The 22,450-nt window shown below is 47.0% G+C and overlaps 1 protein-coding gene and 1 long non-coding RNA gene across 9 annotated transcripts in view; both read left to right on the plus strand.

Moving 5' to 3' along the window:
* On the plus strand, positions 1 to 11,600 carry LOC116578374. 5 transcript variants are annotated; one of them, XR_004280853.1, is made up of 7 exons: positions 1 to 2,850; positions 3,862 to 4,116; positions 4,409 to 4,572; positions 4,696 to 4,771; positions 5,122 to 5,356; positions 5,524 to 6,007; positions 10,933 to 11,600. It is a non-coding gene; the product is annotated as an uncharacterized LOC116578374 (long non-coding RNA). The 5 variants fall into 5 exon arrangements; XR_004280854.1 differs by having other exon boundaries at positions 4,696 to 4,800; positions 5,122 to 6,007; XR_004280850.1 differs by having other exon boundaries at positions 5,122 to 6,007.
* Positions 1 to 22,450, plus strand: part of UNK (unk zinc finger) — a 33,156-nt gene that overhangs the window by 529 nt on the left and 10,177 nt on the right. For 3 of the 4 annotated variants that reach the window (XM_032322615.1, XM_032322616.1, XM_032322617.1), the window contains exons 2-7: positions 17,710 to 17,919; positions 18,760 to 18,936; positions 19,090 to 19,220; positions 19,618 to 19,753; positions 20,341 to 20,458; positions 21,409 to 21,493. In XM_032322615.1, coding sequence (XP_032178506.1) covers positions 17,710 to 17,919; positions 18,760 to 18,936; positions 19,090 to 19,220; positions 19,618 to 19,753; positions 20,341 to 20,458; positions 21,409 to 21,493 — 857 coding nt within the window. The remainder of the gene's footprint in view (positions 1 to 17,709; positions 17,920 to 18,759; positions 18,937 to 19,089; positions 19,221 to 19,617; positions 19,754 to 20,340; positions 20,459 to 21,408; positions 21,494 to 22,450) is intronic. The other variant, XM_032322614.1, reaches the window with a different exon arrangement.

Consider the following 22,450-nt stretch of genomic DNA (forward strand, 5'->3'; position numbering starts at 1 on the left):
AGAGCCCCCCCCGCCGCGCGCGCACGCCTGACGTCAGCGGCCAGCGTGAGTCACGCGCGCAGGGAGAGCGCGAGGCGGCCTCTCCCTCCCCCCCCTTCCTCCTCCGGCCCGGCCCAGACCGGTTCCAACCTGCTGGGGCCGGTCCCAACTGCCTCCAACTGCCACCAACCCCTGGTCGGGCCGTGGGGCGGGAAAGCCGGGCCCCGCCGCTGAGTGGGGAAGGCGGGAGTGCGGGGTGCGGAGAGCGCACGTCTCAGGCCGGGCCTGTGAGGCCTAACTGTTTCTCAGACCGTAAAACCACAGTATCAGGCCCTTGGGGGGCGATCAGAAGCCCAGCCCAGAACCAGGAGGAGCGCCCCGGGGGCCGGCCCTGCCGCCGCTGCGAATGACGGATGGCGCGAGGTTCTGTCAGGCGCCCCGCGTTCCGTGCCCGGGAGGCCTTTTGTGTCCCCGAAGCCCGTATGTTGCCTGTGGAGGCCCCTCTTGCTTGGAACTCGCAGGGACAGCCGACCCGGCCTGAGTCGGGGACCCCGAGGGCGATGGGGTCCGAGCGCGTCTTCAGGCCCAAGCGAAGTACGGTAGCAGAGGGAACCCCGACGCTCGCCCCGCAGGAGTCCGGGAGATGGAAAACCCGCTCCCTGGGCATCTGCCTGTGTCTGAGGGGAGGTCCCTGCCGCCTCGTGTCCTTCGAGGCACGTTAAAGGACCACCTAGTGCGAGGTGCCTCGGAAGAAAGCAAGCTGCAGAGGCGGGCCCTCCTGTTCAGCAAAATGTTGGTTTCCAGCCCCCCGTCCCCCGCCTCCAATGCTCCTTGCGCGCCTCGCCTCCGCTTGGGGCTCCCAGGTGCTGTGCGTGTTTAGAAGACCCCCAGGTGGACCTGAGGCTGGCAGCCCTGGAGAGCCACCCAGTACTGCCCCCCGGTGAGCCGGGAGCAGAGACAGGAGGAGCTCCTGTTTGTCACTCACCGGAGTAAGCCCCGTTAGGAAGCTGTTCTGGGATTGGGGGACATGGGTTTTAGGAAGCGTATTGGTTTCTTTGTGAGGTTCCCTGCTATTGGTTGAAAGAAGTTGAAGCTCTGTCTTTTCTTGGCTACAGTCGGACTCGTGTTAACTGTTACTTTTCTACTGTGGCCATTGCTTTGCGGGTCCTTTCTCCCTGGAGTTGTTTCTGCTGTCCTTCCATCGGTTTTGGTGAAATGATCTTACCTTAGAGACTTCTGATCGGTTGAGTGGTTTGGTCAAGCCACAGTATGGTTTTGATTTGAAAATCTGCAGACTTCCCATGCTTTTTAAAGTGGTTGCTCGCATCATATTTTTCAGTAACATACAATACTTGGGGTTATGTTTCAGCAACCTCTGTACGTTGTGTTGTCATTGAGTAGACTGTGGAATCTGTATTAGAAGGGTTTTCTTACCATTTGGAATTGACAGATGAAACAAGTCAACATCTGTGTAAATGTTAATAACTGATTTTTTGTTCTGTTGATGCTTATTTGTTTAAAATCTCTTTCCATTGCTTATGGGGTAAGTGCAGAGTAATCACTCTTGACTCTCAAGGTGGCTTAGAAATCAACAGAAAGCCCAAGCTTGACTAGGTGATTGGAGGTTGTGGGTGTTCCCATCTTTTTATTTCCTGTTAAGTCTTCATTTGCATATTTGTTTACATTTTTATTTCCGAAAATCAGAGGTAGACATCTGTTGTCTTCCTTGGTAGATTTATGGGCTTTCAGAAGCTTTGATGATTTGGAAAACTTCATTTCCTTGTCATCTGAGGTCTTAGGAGCACAGGGAGTTTGAGGATACAGATGATGGCACCTGTACACACACTGGCACTGATTTTCTTTTCTTTTTTCTTTTTCTCTCTCTTTTTTTTTTTTTTTTTTTAAGGTGAGCCCATTTGTTACCCTTGGAGGTTAGACCACAGGAATATTTTTGTTTTTCTTTTAATATTTAAAATTTTGAGCTGGCCAGTATTTTTTAAATTCTCACTTGCAACATGAATTTCCAGAATTTGTACCAGTCGAATATGGCCTTATATATTGCATAGATCCCTTTATGGAATAGAGATATAAACCCTTTGTGTGTGTGTGTGTGTGTGTGTGTTTTTGTTTTGTTTTGTATGTTTGTATTTTTTTACTGGTTAATTTTTTTTTTAACTTTTTAAAACTTACTTGTACATAAATTACACTAACTTTGTGTGTTTTATATGCCTGATATTATTTGAGATAACGTGCTATGCAACCATCTTTGCACTAATCCAGAAGAAACCTCTTAAAACTGAGTGCCACTCGAAGCACCTGGCTGGCTCAGTCAGAGCATGTGACTCTCGATCTTGAGGTTGTAAGTTCGAGCCCTGCACTGGGTGTAGAGATTACTTAAAAAATAAATAAACTTCAAAAAAAAGTTTAAAAATTGAGTGCCACTCATCATAATGGCAGACAGTCTTGGTAAACTTGGTTGAATCTACCAAAAATAAATATTGCCTTTCCATAGGCAGTATTCCATAGGCATTGCCTTGCCTTCTTGCCCCACAGATAAAATCCTAGAATTTGAGCTCTTTTTCCTAAACCAAGAGGAGTATTCATAACATAGTTTGAATGATAGTTTTGTTGGTGTATTCCCCCTAAACTCATGAATAATCTTGCTTTAAGAAAAACTTTGAAATAATCCTTTTAGCCAATTGGTATAGTCGGCACTTGTGCTAGACCAGAGGAATTCAGCCCTTTAGAAAATGGCTGTTAGAATTTCCTCTTACTCAGCTCCAAGTGTCCGATAGCAAGCAGTCAGATGATAGATAATGTGCATGTATCAGTCCTCTCTTCCAGTACAAGAACCACCTGACGTCTTGCTAGGTAATTTGTCCTTTTATTTGATAAAGACTGAATTTGATCCATCTGTTTTCAGAACAGGTCCATCTTGTATATTATATTTGAAGAGTTTTATTAAAGCGGTTTTATGAATGGGAAATTTTGGAGCAATTGCATTCCAAAATCTATCTACGAATTTAGCTAACTTTGGATTTTTTACTGGATAACAGTTATATTATTTTAAGTGTATAGTTGAAAGGTCACCCAAAAAAACATGCCCTCCAACATATTCAGGTTTCTGCCTCATTATTTTGATCCTATAAGAGGATGTAAGCCTTAAAGACATTAGATCATTTTTGGATTCTTTTGCTTGCAGTTGATTCCCAGACTTCTTAATGCCCTTGAGGTAAAGGAAAAATGTAATTCTAGTTTCGTGAAAGTTTTTTTTGGACTTTTTCTGGCCACTGGGTGATTTCTTATAGGTAGAGGATAAATGCTTTATAGCGTCTTCTAGCCAAGTTTTTTTTTTTTTTTTAAACTTAGAGACTGTTCCCTGGGCATCTTTAAACAGGATTAATGTGGCAGTACTTCCATAGATAACTATTTTGAGGCAAATTTGTTAATTTATACATCATATAAATGTTCCAAATTTTACTTGATTGCATTTGACTGTGTTTTGGAAAACCCAGGAAATGAAAACATATTTAAATCATTATTGCAAATTGCAATAAAATTGTAAATACATTACTAGAGTACAACTTGTTGCACAACAGAAGTCACTGGAAGTGTTGCTAGGCAACCTCAGCAAGCATGAGTTCAATTACCAATAAATATTTCTGGATCTTGTTTACTTGTTTATCAAGTAGAACTAATTTCTTACGGGACAAAAATTAAGAGCTCGTTGTGGTCTTCACTCAGGCCCACAGAATCCCCATTAATAATTAAGTGCCCACGCTAAGGGTAGAGTCAAGTGTAGCACCTACTTGATATTTGCTGTGAAAGTAATAATTAAAATGAAGATTTGCTTAATGGTTAAGTTTTTTTGTTTTAATCCAGCTATGTTAGATACTAAAGAAGGCTTCCCCACAATCCATTTGCATCTGCTTTGACTGGTGGTTTCTATCAACCTACAAAGACTGACTTATTGGTGAGGGCAGCTGGACAACTCTGAGAGCAACTTAGAGAAATCCATCTTGGGCACACTCTATAAAGGAGCTCCTTCTCTGGAAATAGCACCCCAGATAAGTGCACAAAAGCAAGACACCCTCGTGGACCTACTTCCTCCCGCTTTCAACACCCTGATGCCTGAAGGTGAGGTCTCCTTCCTGTGTGTCTTAGAAGCCGTGAGCTCATTTAGGTAATGAGACCCTGCAGCAGCCCGAGCACCACACACCCGCAGGCTTTCCCGCCAGACCTTTGCCTAAAGGTTATTTTTCTCATAGGAGAGGCTCTAGGTCACAAGTATGCTAAAAGTAAGGTTGCATTTAAAGCTGCATTACTTTAAATACTGGACTGGTATAGGGATTATTTTCCCAAATGGGGCAGTATTTATTTAATGATTAAGTTTTTCGTTTTGTCGTTGTTGTTGTTTTTTTTAATCCAGCTATGCTTGATACTAAAGGAGGTTTCCTACATTTGCATCTTCTGTATTTTGAAATTGCAACTATGGACAGTTATGGCTAATCCTAGTAGATTGTCTTCCCTTCTTTTAACATCTTGGATGAATTTGGGGCACACTAATGTGTTAAGTGAAGATGGATGTTGAATGTAAGTTTCTCTGCCATTCTTAGCCAATATATAAACATTACATTAGTGTAATTGCTAAAAATGCCAAGAATTTCGGTTCAGTATCCTTCTGGACAATGTAGCTTTCTTGTTTTCTTACCATAGAGATACTGTGTAGATTCACACCAGCCAGCCATCTTAAAATACCTGCATGGGCCACAGAGATATCTGCGGAGAAAGTGTGGGTAAAATCAGTACATATGATAATAGGTATGGGGTTCATTTTGGGGGTGATGGAAATGTTCTGGAATTAGATAGTGATAGTAATGCTACAACATGGTGAATATCCTAAGAAGCACTGAGACGTACACTTTAAAATTGTGAAATTTTTATGTTGTGTCAGTTATATCTCAGTTATTGTTTTAAAAAGTATTTTTTAAAAAAATCAGCACGTAAGAGTCTGTCAGGCTCATGTGGCCTGTCAGGGCTTGGCAGCATCGTTTGGTGTGGAGAGCCTACAGTTTATGAAAACCTCCTTCGTGCCCCTTTTCCAGCCTTCTCAATAGCTCAGTCCTTTTATATCCATTCTAGGTGAATGACCCGTGTTCTAGGTCCGTGGAGATCCTTTGAGATAAGAAGTGCATATTCAGCAAGTTTGAGACTCCTGGATGTTGGTGCTTGTACTTCACTTTGTCTCTGAATTGGTAGCCGTTGTAAGGAACAAGCCCGTTGTCCCCACTGCCTTTGTAAAAACGAACTGAGCTTCCTAGGGTGGGTGGGAGATAGAAAGTTGTTCTTGCTGAAATGTGATGAATTTCACTCTCAGGTAGTTTATGGTGTTTTAATGTTCACATTGACATTTCTTTAAGGACGAGCCACGTGTTTTAGGCATTTTAAATTCTATCAGTGGCTATATTTTAGTTCTAATAATCACAAATTTTTTATTATTTCTTTATACAATCCCTCAACTTTCACCCCTTTTTTCTTTGCCAGTGTGTAGAATTTGACAGCAGTATCAAGAGCTGATGAGGAAGAGAAGATGGAAAGGAGTCTAGCGACTTAAAAATCTCATAGCATTCTCTGTGAGGTGACCTTTTTCCTGCTGGGGCTCAACTTATTTAGGAGATAAAGAAGATACTCAGGCCTGTGATAGTATCAACATGTCCTATCTGAGCTTATTGAAATGTTTCATCCCTTTCCTTATTCTTTATATTACAGTTTACTTTTTGTGTTCCTAAGTCGACTCATTTGTTTCCTACTAGTATTTGAAACACCATGTGGCCAACATGAGTCCTAACAAATTGACTTCTGATGAGGAGGGGAAAGGCCCATGTGCCCACCTTCCGGTGAGATTTTGGCTTTGTCACAGAACTACCCCCATGGAGGAGATGTAGCTATGCTTAGCAAAGAAGAGGTTGAGAAAATCTTTTGGCCTGGTGTTTTATGATGTAAAAGTTTCAAATAGTAGTTTTTATATGTAAGTTTTTATTAATAATGGTAAGAATATTGCTATGTCTTTTTGATGTAACTTTTACTGCTTAGAGGTGCCAAGTATTTGGTAGCCCACCACATAAGGATTTGTGTAAATCAGTCTATCCAAATATAAAGTAGAAGCCCATGCTTGTATTTTCTTATTTTAAAAAAATCCATGGGGCGCCTGGGTGGCTCAGTGGATTAGGCTGCTGCCTTCGGCTCAGGTCATGATCTCAGTGTCCTGGGATCGAGCCCCGCGTCGGGCTCTTTGCTCAGCGGGAGCCTGCTTCTCTCTCTCTCTCTGCCTGACTCTCCGCCAACTTGTGATCTCTCTGTCAAATAAATAAATAAAATCTTTAAAAAAAAAAAAAAAATCCAAAATTTAAATTTTATGATTGAACTAAAGAGTACTTTATAATGAATATATAAAATGAATATTAAATTTCCAGGAGATATGTTAAAGTTAACATTTTTGTTTTTTATTTTTAGTAACTTATTTCGTCGTTATTGTAATTATGGCCTGTTAAAAACTCCCTTACAGGGGCCCCTGGGTGGCTCAGTGGGTTAAAACCTCTGCCTTCGGCTCAGGTCATGGTCCCAGGGTCCTGGGATCAAGCCCCGCATCAGACTCTTTGCTGAGCAGGGAGCCTGCTTCCCCCTCTCTCTCTGCCCACTTGTGATCTCTGTCAAATAAATAAAAATCTTTAAAAACAAAAACAAAATCCCTAACATATTTTGAACAGCTTCTAGAGAATCACTTATGCTTATCTGCTGTTACTGTTGTTTTTCTTTGTAGCTCAATTAAGAAAAGCGTAATTAACAGTGCAGTGTTTAAGAGTACTGACTGCAGGGCCAGACTGATTGGGTTTGAAGCCTAGCTCTGCCACTTACTAGCTGTGGGACCTTAGGCAAGTGACTTTCCTCTTTGTATGTCATTTTCCTGAGGATACTAATGGTACCTACCTCATGGAGTTGTTACAAGGTCTAAGTGAGTTAATATATGTGAAGTGCTTAAAAGAGCACATGGCATTTAGCACAGTGTATCATTCTTACAAATATTTGAACAAGGCCCAAGTTACTGCTTTCAGTTTCATTGCTACCTCCTTCAACAGCCTTAACCAAATGCTGCTTTAGCTACATCTACTCCGAAGTGGATTCATCAGTTCCTAGGGTACATGTGGGTCAGTGTTGTCTTCAGAGAACATATTCCTCCCCTCTGTGTCCATTCAAATTTCACTCCAGGTGCCCTTCTTCCAGTAGCCTCTGTCTGCTGCTTGTATTCTACATGGTGGACTGGTGGTCTGAACTAAACAGATCTGCTCTTACAGGGCCAAAGACTTTGTTTTACAGAAAACAGTGTCCAAAATAACACAGCAATTCAAATGTATATACTCACACATTCATCAAATTGGGGGTTTTTCAGGCCAGGAAGACTGAATTAAGTCAAGGTATTATTATTATTTTTTTTTCTTTTAAAGATTTTATTTATTTATTTGACAGACAGAGACCACAAGTAGGCAGATGCAGGCAGAGAGAGAGGAGGAAGCAGGCTCCCTGCTGAGCAGAGAACCCGATGTGGGGCTCGATCCCAGGACCCTGGGATCATGACCTGAGCCGAAGGCAGAGGCTTTAACCCACTGAGCCACCCAGGCGCCCCAAGTCAAGGTATTATTTAGGGAAGAATGAACCAGGGTTTTCAGTACTCCTCACATACATTCTCCAGAAATCAGTGATGTGAGTGAACCTTCTGTGAATTTTCTCTCCTCAGTTTTATCAGTTCCAAAATCTTTGAGTCAAGGGCACAGTCCTAGGAAGAAGGAAGTAGGGACATGTAGGACTGACTGCCGCACTGTATCATTCAGGCCATTCATCATTCAGTTCTCCAGGCCAGGATGGCTCACAGGTGTCAGACCTTTCCCAGTGAAGAGTGGGCTGCAGTCATTTTCCCATGAACGGCGCCCCCATGTGAAAGCCTTTGCTTTCGTAAGTGCCTGTAGCACTTAAACTTGAGGTTCCTGTTTATGTTTCTGTGTGTTAGGATAGTTCCGTTGTATCCAGGAGGTACACACTGGCTCTGAGGTCCTACTATATGAACTCTGGCTAAAAGTCAGTTACAGAATCAAAGCCTACCTTAAATGTTCAGACATACTCAGATTCATTAGACGCTGACTTTTATTTGCAATACTATCTGAGCTTGCTTTTCTGCCAGAGAGAATGTTTTAAACCAGCAGCACCTGAGATTTGGAAACCAAATCTCTATAGCCCTATAGTGCTTTTTCGGAATTGTCCAAATATTTGCCAATTAAATTTTAGCTTTATTTAGTCTTTTAAAAAAAATTTTTTAAAGGTTTTATTTATTTGACAGAGATCACAAGTAGGCAGAGAGGCAGGCAGCGGTGGGGCGGGCGGGGGGAGAAGCAGGCTCCCCACCAAGCAAAGAGTCCGATGCGGGGCTCGATCCCAGAACCCTGGGATCATGGCCTGAGCCTAAGGCAGACACTCAACCCATTATATATATATAAGTATGTATTTATATATATAAGTACATAAATATATATAAATATATATCATGATCTGAGCCAAAGGCAGACGCTTAACGACTGAGCCACCCAGGTGCCGCAATATTGTGAATTTCTTAACGAACAAAAAGGTTTTAATTCTATAAGTTATTAATCATAATTCAATAAAGAAAAGTCAAGATAACTTCTAATGTCAGTAATACTGGATGTATTTTCCCTTCTGGGTCCCCTCTCCCCCAGTTATAGTCTGGTGACATACTTCCATAATTTTTCTTGATAAATCTTTGGTTTGTACCCAGTTTTTGCCAAATAGTCGTCATAATGCCCCTTAGTTTTTGGAGGAAAAAGAAAAAAGAATTTAATATATCTCTAGTGATCTCCACACATTCCCAGGAATTACAGAACAATCCTGGTTACTTTTCTATTCTGCATGTGAGTCTGATCTCAAAGTTAGCATTCAGGGTGAGGAACAAGGCTGTGCAGACATTGTGGGGAAGGTAGCTGGAGAGGTTACTGGTTTATAAGTCTCCAGGAGAAGCACGTAAATCAGAGATCGGAATTGCTTCTGTTTGGTGGGTTAGTGTACAGCTGCTGTGGACCAGGCTTGTACCACTTGCGAAGCTCTAACTTCTCTTGAATATCTGCTGTGGGCCAGCTCTTGCAGAGGTACAGAAATGATAGACATGGTGACATACAAAGCAGTTGAAATCAACTGTTCTAGGGGCTCTCTGGGCTGTAGTCATACCTTGTAGTGGAAACCTGGAAGGAGCGTGACTAACTCCAGTGGGCTGTGTCAGGGAACCCTCATACGGAGAGGAAGCCAACAGGGGGATCCAAACCTCAGGAACCATATGATCAGAAGTGTAGGGATGTGAAGGGAGGGTTATGGCCTGTTGGGGAATACCAACTCTTCAGAGCAGAAGTCGGCAAACTACAGCTCGTAATGCCGAATGCAGCCTGCTGCCTGTCTTTGTATGGCCTGTGAGCTAAGAATGGCTTTTACTTTTTTTTTTTTTTAAGGATTTTATTTATTTATTTGACAGAGAGAGATCACAAGTAGGCAGAGAGGCAGGCAGAGAGAGAAGGGGGAAGCAGACTCCCCGCTGAGTGGAGAGCCCGATTCGGGGCTCGATCCCAGGACCCTGAGATCATGACCTGAGCTGAAGGCAGAGGCTTTAACCTACTGAACCACCCAGTTTTACATTTTTAATGGTTTTTTACATTTTTAATGGTTGAAAAAGAATCGATACTATTTCATGACACATGAAAATTATGTGAAATTCACATTTGGGGATGCAGAAATAAAGCTTAATGGAACCCCCCACCCCCATTGGTTTCCATGTTGTCTAGCTGTTTTGCACCGTAACTGCAGGATTCCGTAGTTGTGGCGGAAACCGCACATGGCACTCTCCTTGCATGGTACTGCTGGTCGGTGTGCTACAGATGGCAGGGACACTCTTACAACGTGACAGTGTTTCAGTGTTTGCAGTGTGCTGTGTATTAGCACACCACAGTGTTTTGTTTATTCCTTATTACCAGTGCTTGCCGATCAGAACAAGCAAGGAGGAGAAAAACGGACTTGGAATGTCATGTTTTCGGGGTACAGTGGGATGTGAACTCTTCTGCAACTAAATTAGATGGCAAAGCTGTCTTAGTAAAAGCTGTGCTGTGAGACCAATCAACATTACCAGACTAAGGAGTTGTCATGATAGCCCCAGTGCATAGGAAGGAAATGGTGAGAAAAATTAGAAATCTTAAAGGGACTGTTTTCATCACAGCAGAATTTCTTCACAAAAAAGAAAATGAGGCTATGACTGGAGTAGGTTTCTCGAGTGGCTCATTGATTAGCTGAGCTAGGAAAGCCGTCCTGATGATACTGATACTGATGATACTGAGTGAATTACATTGTGTGTGATTGCAGCAGCTGAAGAAACTTCTCCTGAGCAAACAAACTTGTTTAAAAGCATTAGCCTTTTGTCAAGAACAACTTCTTAAATGTGGAAGTCCGTGGGAGGAATAGCAGTAGTCACAATACCAGGCAAATGATTTCATGTGGTTTTCCTTTGGCTCTTGATGAGTCAACAGATGTCACTGTTAACTGTTCAGTTGATTCCTTCATGGAGTCAGTGCCTGATCTGAAGTGCCTGAAGAATTAGCATCAGTGAATAGTTACTTAAAACAGTGACAGCTGAATTAAAAAACAAAACAAAACAATGACAGCTGAGAATATTTTCAAAAAAGTTAAAAACTCAGTACATCCTGAAGTATGATCTGCTAATATCTGTTCCAGCTGATGGTGGTAAGAATAGAGGTATGGAGCAGAAAAAGATCTAACTGGCCAAATATATAAAGCTTTTGAGAATGTAAGCTTTTTAAAGCCTGTAGACTTATTCATTGTATTCATCAGCAGGTATTTTGCAGAAAAATATTTGAATCCACTGTTACTGAACTGTTAGAGTCAGCAATGAACTTTACTTCCTCTCGTGGACTTCACCATGATAGTCAATGCCATGACCTTTTGTTAGAGAAGCTGAATATTCTGGCATGCCCTACTATACCGTAGTCCGATGGCTGAACAGTGGTAAAGTTTTATTGTGAATTCCTGAGTTCAGGGCTGATGCTGAAACTTTTCTGAATGAGAAGAATGATTCTCAGCCACTATTCTTGAATGTTGAAAAGCTTTGGAAATTGGCTTTTTCTGCATACTTGATAAGCCTAAAATTGCAAGGCAAACAGCCTCTTTGCAAATCTTAAGTTGTAGTAAAGTTTCTTCGACATCTAATGTTTGAATCATGTCATGTCAAGCTACTTTATACACTTCAGTTTAAAGGCAAGATTTCCATTCCTACACAAAGTTACTGTGGGTGATTTCTGAACACAAACTACTGTTCCAGCAGTGATCTTGCTGCTGGATGTGGATGCAAAAGAAATTTCCTTATTTCAGAATCCATTTACCTGTGCAACTAAAGAGTTTACACCAAACCTTCGACTGGAAGTGATTAAAAGGCAACTATCAAGACTCTAATAGAATTCTATAGTTGTCTTCTAAGAGAAGAATGTGCTCGATTAAAATCACGCTTGTGGGGGCGCCTGGGTGGCTCAGTGGGTTAAAGCCTTTGCCTTCGGCTCAGGTCATGATCCCAGGGTCCTGGGATCGAGCCCCACATCAGGCTCTCTGCTCAGCAGGGAGCCTGCTCCCTCCTCTCTCTGCCTGCCTCTCTGCCTACTTGTGATCTCTGTCTGTCAAATAAATAAATAAAATCTTTAAAAAAAAAAAAATCACGCTTGTGGAATGGTAACCGCATTGGGCAGTACCTGTCTATGAAAAGACATTTTCTTTTTTTTTGTTAAAGATTTTATTTATGTATTTGACAGAGAGAGACAAAGTGAGAGAGGGAACACAAGCAGGGGGAGTAGGAGAGGGAGAAACTGGCTTCCCCCTGAGCAGGGAGCACAACATGGGGCTCTGGTCCCAAGACCCTGGGATCATGACCTGAACTGAAGGCAGATGGTTATACTGAGCCACCCAGGTGCCCCGTGAAAAGATATTTTCAAAGATGAAATTTATAAAATCTGATGACAGAGTCTGCATTAACAGATAAACATTTGTAATCAATTTTTTTTTTTTTTTTTAGTTTTTTTTATTTATTTGACAGAGATCACAGGCAGGCAGAGAGGCAGGAAGAGAGAGAAGGAAGCAGGCTCCCTGCTGAGCAGAGAGCCCCATGTGGGGCTCCATCCCAGGACCCCGGGATCATGACCTGAGCCAGAGGCAGAGGTTTTAACCCACTGAGCCACCCAGGCGCCCCAACATTTGTAATCAATTTGATGAAGGGACCTTAACTTTCCAAATCTTATCTTATTAGAGCCTCTACAAAACTCGTAGTCAGTTACTATGTTTTGAATTTCATCAAAAAAATGTGGAAGTTTGTTTTCTCTTGTTCTGTGAGTACATATTATTCTCAGTTTGGCCTCTTGGCCCTCATGGTCTAAAATACTAACTGGTCCTTTATAGGAAAAGTTTGCTGACCCTGCTGTAGTCTGGTTTGTTGTTGGGGAAGAGAACAGGTCAGGGGCAGCAAGGCAGTAGAGCCCAAGTGAAGCCATGCAACACTATTCTAGAATCCGTGGGGGAACTAGATAGGGATTAGAATACCAGTTCCTTTCTCCCCATTGCCTCTAAACATATGTAGTTTTTCTTTCTTTTCTTTTTTTTTTTAAAGATTTTATTTATTTACTTGACAGACAGAGACCACAAGTAGACAGAGAGGCAGGCAGAGAGAGAGAGGAGGAAGCAGGCTCCCCGTGGAGCAGAGAGCCCGATGCGGGGCTCGATCCCAGGACCCTGGGATCATAACCTGAGCCAAAGCAGAGGCTTTAACCCACTGAGCCACCAAGGTGCCCCAACATATGTAGTTTTTCTGTCACCTCTGATACTTTTCTGTTTATTTAAATTCTCTTTGTGTGAAACACCCACTCTGATAAATCTATTAAGTTAGACAGCGCGGAATAGGATTTAAGGTTTAGCTGGAAATTGAACTGGTAGCAGTTGAATGCTTGATACAAGCTTGATATAACACCTCCTTCGGGGTGATGTAATTTTCTGAATTTATTAATCCCTTATGCGCTATCACTGTTAGTGGAGCAAGTGATTGAATTTAGATTTCCAATAGCCTGCTTTTTGCTGTTACGTACAGTTTTGGAAAATAAAAATAACCCAATAAATATTGAAAGTACTTTTGATTTTTTTAATGAGGCTTCATATATTTGATTTGAAAAGTTTTTTTTTTTTTTTTAAAGATTTTATTTATTTGACAGAGAGAGATCACAAGCAGGCAGAGAGGCAGGCAGAGAGAGAGGAGGAAGCAGGCTCCCCGCTGAGCAGAGAGCCCGATGCGGGGCTCGATCCCAGGACCCCGAGACCATGACCCGAGCCGAAGGCAGCGGCTTAACCACTGAGCCACCCAGGCACCCCGATTTGAAAAGATTTTAGGAAAAGTATTAATAGTTGTATAAAGTGGGTTAACAATATGATAGGTACAGTATGGTCATATCTGTGTAAAAACACCAAGAGAAAATTTACCAAAAGGCTGATAACAGTGATGGGATCAAGGGCAACTTTGCCAGTTTTCTAAAATTTTTATAAGTGGGCATGTGACTTTCATAATAATCTTTTGCATTTACAGATAAACCAGTGGTGGGATAATTAATGTGATGTCCTGAAAAGGAGTGAAAGGTAGCTTTGATTTAAGCTCAGCCATGGGCAGACTGGGCAGACGTGACGGGCACTGCTTAGAAAAGGTAAATCTCTGAGCAGTCGAGGTCCATCCCTTTTTCTGATTGAAGGCATGGCTTTCTCGAACAGAGCTCTTACTTGCCCAGGGCCTGTGTGGTGTCTGGACTTACTCTAGCCATAGTAGCTCACCAAGGCCTTGCAGTGTGGAACTGTTCTGTGTTCCTGGCTTTTACCCCTGAGTGTGGGTATTCCCAGGAGATGGGAGTGTGAAGAGCTTGGTGGTGTGGCCCTTGTGCCTTCCTCAGAGCTGGCAGGGAGAGTGAGTAGTTGGTATGTCTTCTCTCTTCAGACCCCAGGACTGCTTGGGTTTCCCAAGAGTTGGTTGAATTAGAGTGAATTTCAACCTGTTTAGTTCCTTAGATCTTGAACTTTCAAAGCCTTAAGACGTAGAGATGAATTGGAGCTTAACAGTGACAGTTTGGTTCATTTCAATCCATGAGAATAGGAAAGTGATTTCTAAGTGCTTTTCTCCCCGCATCCTGGGCACTGCATTGCCTGTGAGCACAGGGTCAGAGTGGGAGGGGGAGGGTGGGAGATTCTGGACAAGTGTTTTGATTCCTAGGTAGGGGGTGGTACAGTTCCATTCACGATTTTAGCAAAAATGTTAGAAGTTTCTCTCCTGATTGTCGTTGACTAAAAGTGGGCTCTGTGTCTGAATTTGGTCACTCAGCGCCTTCTCTCATGAGGGCTTTTCTGCAGGATATTCTGCCCTGTGTGCGGAGTTGCAGGTTTCCTGCAGTGTGGTGCTTTTCACAAGGGAATGGAGATGAGGCTCTCACCTCTCCGCGCTTTGTCTGCTGGCGGTCTCCTAAAGCTGTAGGGATTCTGCGGGCTTTGCCTTTTCTGTGACTTCAGTTCTTGTGTTCATCCAGCAGACTGTTTGGTTCTTACTTGCTGCCAAGGATTTTATAATCTAGTAGTAGAGAAAAATGTACGATTATTAATATGCATTGCAGGATAAAGGCTATAAAAATGTCTAGAGAACATGCTGACAGAACTAAAGAGATTCTAACTTTTAGCTGAGGACAAGGGCAGAAAGGGGAGGACCAGTGGAAGCCAAGGCACCGTGGAGGTAGTGGTATCAGATTTATTACCGTTGAAGTCAGTCTCGAAAGAGGTCTGCAGGTAAGGAAAGGGACATAAAGGGAAGTTAAAGATCTATTTGCAAGACACTAAGGACTCCAGTTTTAGCAGCTGGAATGGAGAGGAATCAAGGGAAATAAGGCTGGAAAAAAAATATTGGGCCAGATGCTTAGGGCCTAGAATGCCAGGCTGAATAGTCAATGTTTATCTGGAACTACTGGGGGAAACTAAAGACTTTTAAGAAAGTGAGAATTAAATTTGGGCTCTAGGAAGAATAAAGGAATGCTGTGTAGTAGAAATTGGACAGGGGGAGAGGCTGGAAGCAGAGACTGGTTTATTAAAAAGTACAGAGTCCCTGGCCTACCACTTAACGTGAGACAATTTGTTGCCTCTTGTCTGTCCTCTGGTATCCCTGCCAGTCAGTGCCCTTGGGGAGCCCTGGTATTTGCGTGTGGCACTGTGGACAGGGCTGTCCCAAGCAAGCATGTTGCCGAGGCTCTCCTCCAAGAGGACAGACTATGCCCAAAGTCAGGGGGACCACATCTTAGAGTTCTTCCCTGCCTGCCTCCTGGTTTTTTACTGAGGCACTGATACCAAGCAGACAAGCACCACTCAGGGTTGGCACGTTTAGCAGATAAAAATACAGGATGCCGGTTAGATTGCAATTTCAAATAATGGGTACATTTTTATTATTAGTGTGCCCCCTGAAATGCTTGGTTTATCTGAAGTTCTGATTTAACTGGGTGTCCCGGGGTCTGACAGTCCTAACTGCTCTTCACTCTTCTCTGTTCCTGGCCTCGGACTCTGCTTCCTTCTCTTTCATTTTCCACCTCTTAGCTCCTGAGTCCGTCTCCTAGTGGGTCCAGAGTCAAATGAAGTATGTGCTGCCCAGGAGGGAGGAGCCAGGGGTTAGGAAGGTGGCTGTCCCGTCTCAGTGCCAGGGTTTGGGACGTGGGTGCCGCACGAGGTACAGCTTTCTCTCTCACCAGACAGAAAGGAAGACCTTGTGTTCCAGCGCCACACCTTACCCTCCTTCCCCTTTTCAGTTCCTCTCCACCCCACTCACATCCCACAAAGGTACTTGGAACTCTTGGACCCAAACATACTTTCTAAGCTCATACTTAGCCCTTTGCCTTAAACATCCTTCCCACATTCTTCACCCACTAGCACCTCCCCATTTCCCTTCCTCTGTCCTAGCCTGTGCCCTTTGTGCTGGGTTCCCAAGGAACCCTCAGCCAACCCCCTTTAGAACCTTTCCCGCACTTGATTGATTCTGCCTGTTACTTGTATGTCTCTCCCAAGAAATTATGGGCTTTCAGGGGCAAGGATCTGCTTCTTCATTAGGGTCCTCAGTGCGTGCTACCGTGCTTGCACCTAGCAGCTGCTCAATAAACATGTGCTGCATGAGCAGCAGGCTGTTTGGAGGTTTTACTGCCCCTTAAACCGTTCCATGTGTTCTTCAGGGAGCACCCAGCCCTAGCTTCCCCCGGCCCAGTGCGTACGTCTGAACACACTCCACACATCAACGAGGAGAGGGTTTTTCAGCACTTTTCGTTAGCGTTAAAGAAAACTTGTCTGGAAAGTCTCACCCTCAATCTGCCTGTCCCTATACCTTCTGTACGCCCAGACTAGTCAGGCCCCCAGTGTCCGGCCGTGAGCCCCATCCTCTCACCTTTGTCCCATGCCTTCTAGTTCGGGTGCGGCTCCAAGCCTGGACAGTGACTTCAGGTTGTTGCTCCCTCTGTGCCTCCTTCTGCACACAATCTTCTGTGCCTTCTAGAATCATCCTCTTAGCTGGCATCAGATGCCCTCTATCAAGCCATTTGTTGCCTGCATTGTTAGGGCTTAAGGGAATGAATAAAGAGAACTACACTGCCTGCCTGTCCCCGCTGTGTAGGGGCTCCCAAGTCTAAGACACCCTTCACCTGGATACATAGAGTGAGCCAAAACACAGATGGATGGCATGTTCTGTAAAGGGGGTAAGTGGGTCTGGGGCCCTCCACTGGGTGGTGCATGGGCAAGTGCTATATTGGGGTCTCTTGGCTGTTATGTGCAGAGTAGAGGGACAGAGGTTGGGAGGAGGCCAAAAGGACAGTGCCCCCAAATCTCCAGGTTAGTCAGGATGTAAACAACCCCAGCTGCTGTGGGTATGCAGTTGGGAGACCATTGGGGGCAGGCAAGGCTGGGAGGAAGAGTCCCTTCGGATGCTTCTGTAAAAGGAGCTCCTTCCCAGGCACTAACATGTGTCATGCTAGGAAGTGTCTCTGGGAGCCAGCAGGAAGACAGGACCATTTTTTTTCTGACTCAGTAGTTCAGAGGAATGCCTTGTGACTTTCAGTTCCAAAGTAGGAGCCTCCCTAGCCCTCAGCCTGGAGCCTCACCCCTACTCCTGGGACAGATGAGACCCTCAGGGATCTGGGTCCCCTAGGCAGCAGAGGGCCCTACAGGAGTTAGGGAAAAGCTCCTCATGCCCTTGTTTGCAGCCCTGTGATCAGTGGTTTGGCCTGGGAAACCTCAGGCAGGTCTCAGAGAGCTAAGCCGCTGGTTAAGGCCTCCACTGGCTGCCATGGGAGACTGCTGACGCCTGTGGTCTGTGGTTCTCGCTCTTCAGGCTGGCTTGGCATCGGGGTACTGGGAGGGGTCTGGATGCTAAGGTCCACCCTTAGCTCTGGGCTTCTGCCGCTGTCCTAATGGAACTAGCACCCCAGCGTAGGGCCCTCAGAGGACTTGGTGGCTCACTTCTTGCTGGGAAGCAAGGGGCTTAAGTCTCTGCTCTTGGCCCACCCTCCGTGGGGGCTCTCCCTGCAGGTACCTGAAGGAATTCCGCACAGAGCAGTGCCCACTCTTCGTGCAGCACAAATGCACTCAGCACCGGCCCTACACCTGCTTCCACTGGCACTTCGTGAACCAGCGACGTCGCCGTTCCATCCGCCGTCGGGACGGCACCTTCAACTACAGCCCGGACGTCTATTGCACCAAGTACGACGAGGCCACAGGCCTCTGCCCGGAGGGCGACGAGTGAGTGTCCCACCCCCGCCCCCCGGGAACCTGCCCTCAGAGGATCCTCATGTCTCCTGGGTCAGGTGCCCTCAGAACAGGTTGGGCAGAGTCTGGGAAGCCAGCCAGAGGCTACTTTGGGGAGTACTCCTGTTGCCCGGCCTGCCTTCCTGTGGCCTGGACCTGGGGCTCAGACCCCGCCATCCTCTGGGGGAGTCCTCTTCTTCTTTACCCACTTTTGGGAAACCTGTGTAGCCTTTTCTTCTGCTAAGTAGAAGAAAAGGCAGGCCTGGGCACATCACTGAGAGGGAATGTTTGTTGACCCTGCTTGTTTGAGCCCTGCAGAGGAGTAGTGGGAAGCACTGCTGGGGATCTGTGGGTACAGCTCACTGAGCCATCCCTGTACTCACACTTTTCCCAGAGGTCCAAGGCTTATTCTCTCCCACCCCCTGAGCCCCGTGCCCCCAGCCTGGTGAAGCACTGGGGCATGAGAGGTGGCCCATGCTGTGGAGCCCTGCAGATCCAGGCCGCACATGTTCTCCCAGGAGTGTGCCCCCACCTCTGGAGCTTTTCTTCAAGTCAGCCCAGGGCCCTGGCCAAGTAGGCCGAGAGGACTCGCTAAGCAGGCTGAAGTGGGAATCCTGGGCCCTTGTGGGCCCCCTTCAAGCTATAGCATCCGACAGGCGGTGGGAGCGGGGGTTCTGTCCCCGAAGCAGGCCCTGTCAGCGCTGGCCTCCTCAACCATCGCGCCGTCCGGGTGGTGGGGAGAGTCTTCGGTGGGGAGGCGGCGCTCGTGGGCTAATGGCCCAGGTTCCATGGGGCAAAGGTGAGTGACCCCCCACCCCATACACAACGTTTCAGGTGCCCATTCCTGCACAGGACCACAGGGGACACTGAGCGCAGGTACCACCTCCGCTACTACAAAACTGGAATCTGTATCCACGAGACAGACTCAAAAGGCAACTGCACCAAAAACGGCCTGCACTGCGCTTTTGCCCACGGGCCCCATGACCTCCGTTCCCCTGTCTACGACATCAGGTGGGCTGGATGCCATGCTGGGCTCATGGCTCTGGGCCAGGGTGGGGGCCTGGCTGCTGACACGGGGACTGCCGTAGATGGAGTGCAGGGGCCGGCACTCTGGGTCTCCCCTCATGCCCCGTCCCCACTCTCTGTCCTCTCCTTTCCTCCCAGAGAGCTCCAGGCCATGGAGGCCTTGCAGAACGGCCAGACCGCAGTAGAGGGCAGCACAGAGGGCCAGACGGCTGGGGCTGCGAGCCACGCTATGATAGAAAAAATCCTCAGCGAGGAGCCACGGTGGCAAGGTAAAGGTGGCCCCACAGACGGCTGTGCCTCCTCCTGCCCATGTCTGTCCCCTCTCCTCTTCTGCCCGGAGCGGCCCTAAGGGTTTGGCTCACCGCCACTTCTTCATCCCACCTTGCAGCCAGCCACAGCCCTTCCATTCGGGGCATTTCTGGGGAGTTTCTCCAGACATGCCTTGCCCGTAGGCGTGCTTATGTACGTGTGTTGTTCACCCTCGTGACGTTGCCCTTTTTGATCCTGTGAGCCTTGAGTGTCTCCGGTGAGGGGGGGTGTTCTTACCTTCCTCCTGGGTCTCAGTCTTGGCATTGGCACATGAGGCGGTCTGAGCTCCTGGACCCCTTCCCAAGTGGCTTCTCCTGCCTCACCTACATGACCCCTGCCTCTGGCCCCCTTGTGTAGAGACTGCTTATGTGCTGGGGAACTATAAGACGGAGCCATGCAAGAAGCCCCCGAGGTTGTGTCGCCAGGGCTATGCCTGTCCCTACTACCACAACAGCAAGGACCGGCGGCGGAGTCCCCGGAAACACAAATACAGGTCCTTTGGCCTAGGCAGGCCAGTCATGGGAGGGAGGGGCGGCAGGGAAGGGATTGCGGCGGGGGCTGCTTCCAGGGTGCTTGCAGGGAGGCTGGAAGGCCAGCCCTGGGGATTACAGGCTTGCAGGTCCCAGATATAAGGGGAGGAAATAGTCAGGACAGCTGAATGATGGGGAGTCCTCTGGGATCCTCCTCTGGCATGAAATGAGGATCTTGGGTCAGACGATCTCCAGGGCCCCTCCTGTTCTGATTCTGAGGGGCAACTGCAGGGGCCAAGCCATCGTGTGGGAAATATGGTTCTGGCTATAGCCTGGCTCTCCTGGAGCGACAGAGTGCTTGGCAGTAGGATCTGGCAGAAGGGGAAAGAAAGTGTCCTTGCTGATAACAGCCATGCTGCGCCACAGAAGCAGAGCCAGCTTCTGGCTGCAGTAAGGCTCTTACTCGGCAGCACATCTTTTCTGTTGCGAGCCTGGCCCTGTGAAGCAGGGAGACCAGAGACGACCCTGAATAGGCATGTAGTCGGCATTCGCCAGCTCCTCCTCGCTCCCTCTCCTGCATCCCGCTGACCCCACTGTCTGATTGTACCAGGTCCTCTCCGTGTCCGAACGTAAAACATGGGGATGAGTGGGGAGACCCTGGCAAGTGTGAGAACGGAGACGCCTGCCAGTACTGCCACACGCGCACGGAGCAGCAGTTCCACCCGGAGGTGGGCGTCGGCCTGGGGCTGGGGCCCTGTGAGGTCTGTGGGTGGCTTTACGTGCCCTTTTGGGGAAGCCAGGAGACAGGAAAGGAGGGCCTGGGCAGGTGTGGGCAGAACTCACACCGACCCCATCCTGGAAGAGGCCCCCACCCGTGCAGTGCCTCAAGGAGCCCTGCACCCGACTTTGGCAACTTGCCTTATTCTGAGCCCATAGTCCCCGAGCAGCCTCCGCTCCTGATTTTGTTTCCCCTCCGCCTCCTGACCGGGAAGGCATGGCCTGGGCGAAGTGACCTGGCCATTCTGGGTCACTCATGATGCTTATAGTCCAATGACGTGAGGATTCAAAAGACAAGAAAACTCCTTCTAGGTGTTGTGTTGCAGATCAGAGCTTATGGTAGCAGCTGCCTCCTACCTACCTCCCTGCTGTATTTCCCCCACCCACTGGCCCCATGGGTAGCCTTGGGCCATGTCAGTGTCCCCAAAATCTAGGATAGGGTATGTAGAAGCACATGCTGTGCATGGTCCATGGAGGCTAGGACATCCTGAGGTAGACATATGGACAGAGGCCTCCTTATGCGGGTCGTAGACAGCAGGATGGAAAGTTAGATGTAGATCCCAACTCAGGGTGCCCCTGGTGGGTGGGTGCTGCCTGTGATTTTGGCTTCCTTGACACCCAAGAGGGACATTTGGAAATCACAAACCTGAGTGGAGAAGATCCCTTTGTGAGGGCCAAAGCAAGGCTGGTTGAACCTGCGACCCCAGAATGGAGGCTGTCTTTGGCATGGGGATGGCCTTATCCGCTTCAGGAGTTTGAATATCAAGAATCAGTAGGGAGAAGCTTAGGGAAGTGGCACGGGAGGAGAAAGATTCCTAAGCCGACCCTCCTGTGTTGAAGGCACCCATGCCTGCCTGTCCCTCTTTGCCTAAACCTGACCTGCCTCTGCTCTACCCTCCAGATCTATAAATCCACCAAGTGCAATGACATGCAGCAGTCGGGCAGCTGTCCCCGAGGACCCTTCTGCGCCTTCGCCCACGTAGAACGTACGCTGCTCCCGTTGCCCTCTCCGCCCTCTCCCCTCACCCTCTGCTCGGGCTGTCAGAGGAGCGGCCTCTCGTCGGCCGGCCAGCAGCGGGCTCTGGCCTCACTGGAAGTTCTGGTCCCCCCAGCACACACCCCCCGGAACTGGCCTCAAACCCTGGAGCTTCCAAGGTCGTGAGACAGAGAGCAGGACCGGGCCCCTGGTCAGGCATTCACAGTCCCAGGCAGGGTGAGGCGCCCTCCCAGAGCCAACTAGGCAGATCTCAGCAGCCACCCTGTGCCACATCCGTGGCAGACGTCACTAACTGAACCTGGCGCTCCGTCCTCCTGAGAGCACAACTGTGCAATGAAAATTGACTGAAACTTCGTGTTATTTTAGATTTTCTAGTAACTATGTTTTTTTTTAAAAAAAAAAAGTTAAATTTTAACGTGATACAAAAATGATAATCCTTTCAAAAATAGTGTAGAAAAAATATTTTTACTTTTTTCCCTCCAAACGAAGTCTTTGAATTCTGTTGCACACTTGAGTAGGTGGGTGTAGCACGTTTCAGTTCAGACCAGCCCCTCGTAGCCACATGGGGCTCACAGCTGCTGCGACCGACAGCGCGGCTCTCGATTCTTTTTTTTTTAAGATTTTATTTATTTATTTGACAGAGATAGCGAGAGAGGGAACACAAGCAGGGATAGTGGGAGAGGGAGAAGCAGGCTTCCCACTGAGCAGGGAGCCCGATGTGGGACTCGATTTTAGGACCCTGGGATCATGGCCTGAGCCTAAGGCAGACGCTCAACCCACTGGGCCGCCCGGGTGCCCCTACGGCTCTCGGTTCGTTTTTTTTTTTTTTTAAGATTTTATTTATTTATTTGGCAGAGAGGCAGGCAGAGAGAGAGGAGGAAGCAGGCTCCCTGCCGAGCAGAGCCCCCGATGCGGGGCTCGATCCCAGGACCCCGAGATCATGACC

This window comes from Mustela erminea, chromosome 18 (genome assembly GCF_009829155.1).
Source record: "Mustela erminea isolate mMusErm1 chromosome 18, mMusErm1.Pri, whole genome shotgun sequence".
NCBI classification, from domain to species: domain Eukaryota; kingdom Metazoa; phylum Chordata; class Mammalia; order Carnivora; family Mustelidae; genus Mustela; species Mustela erminea.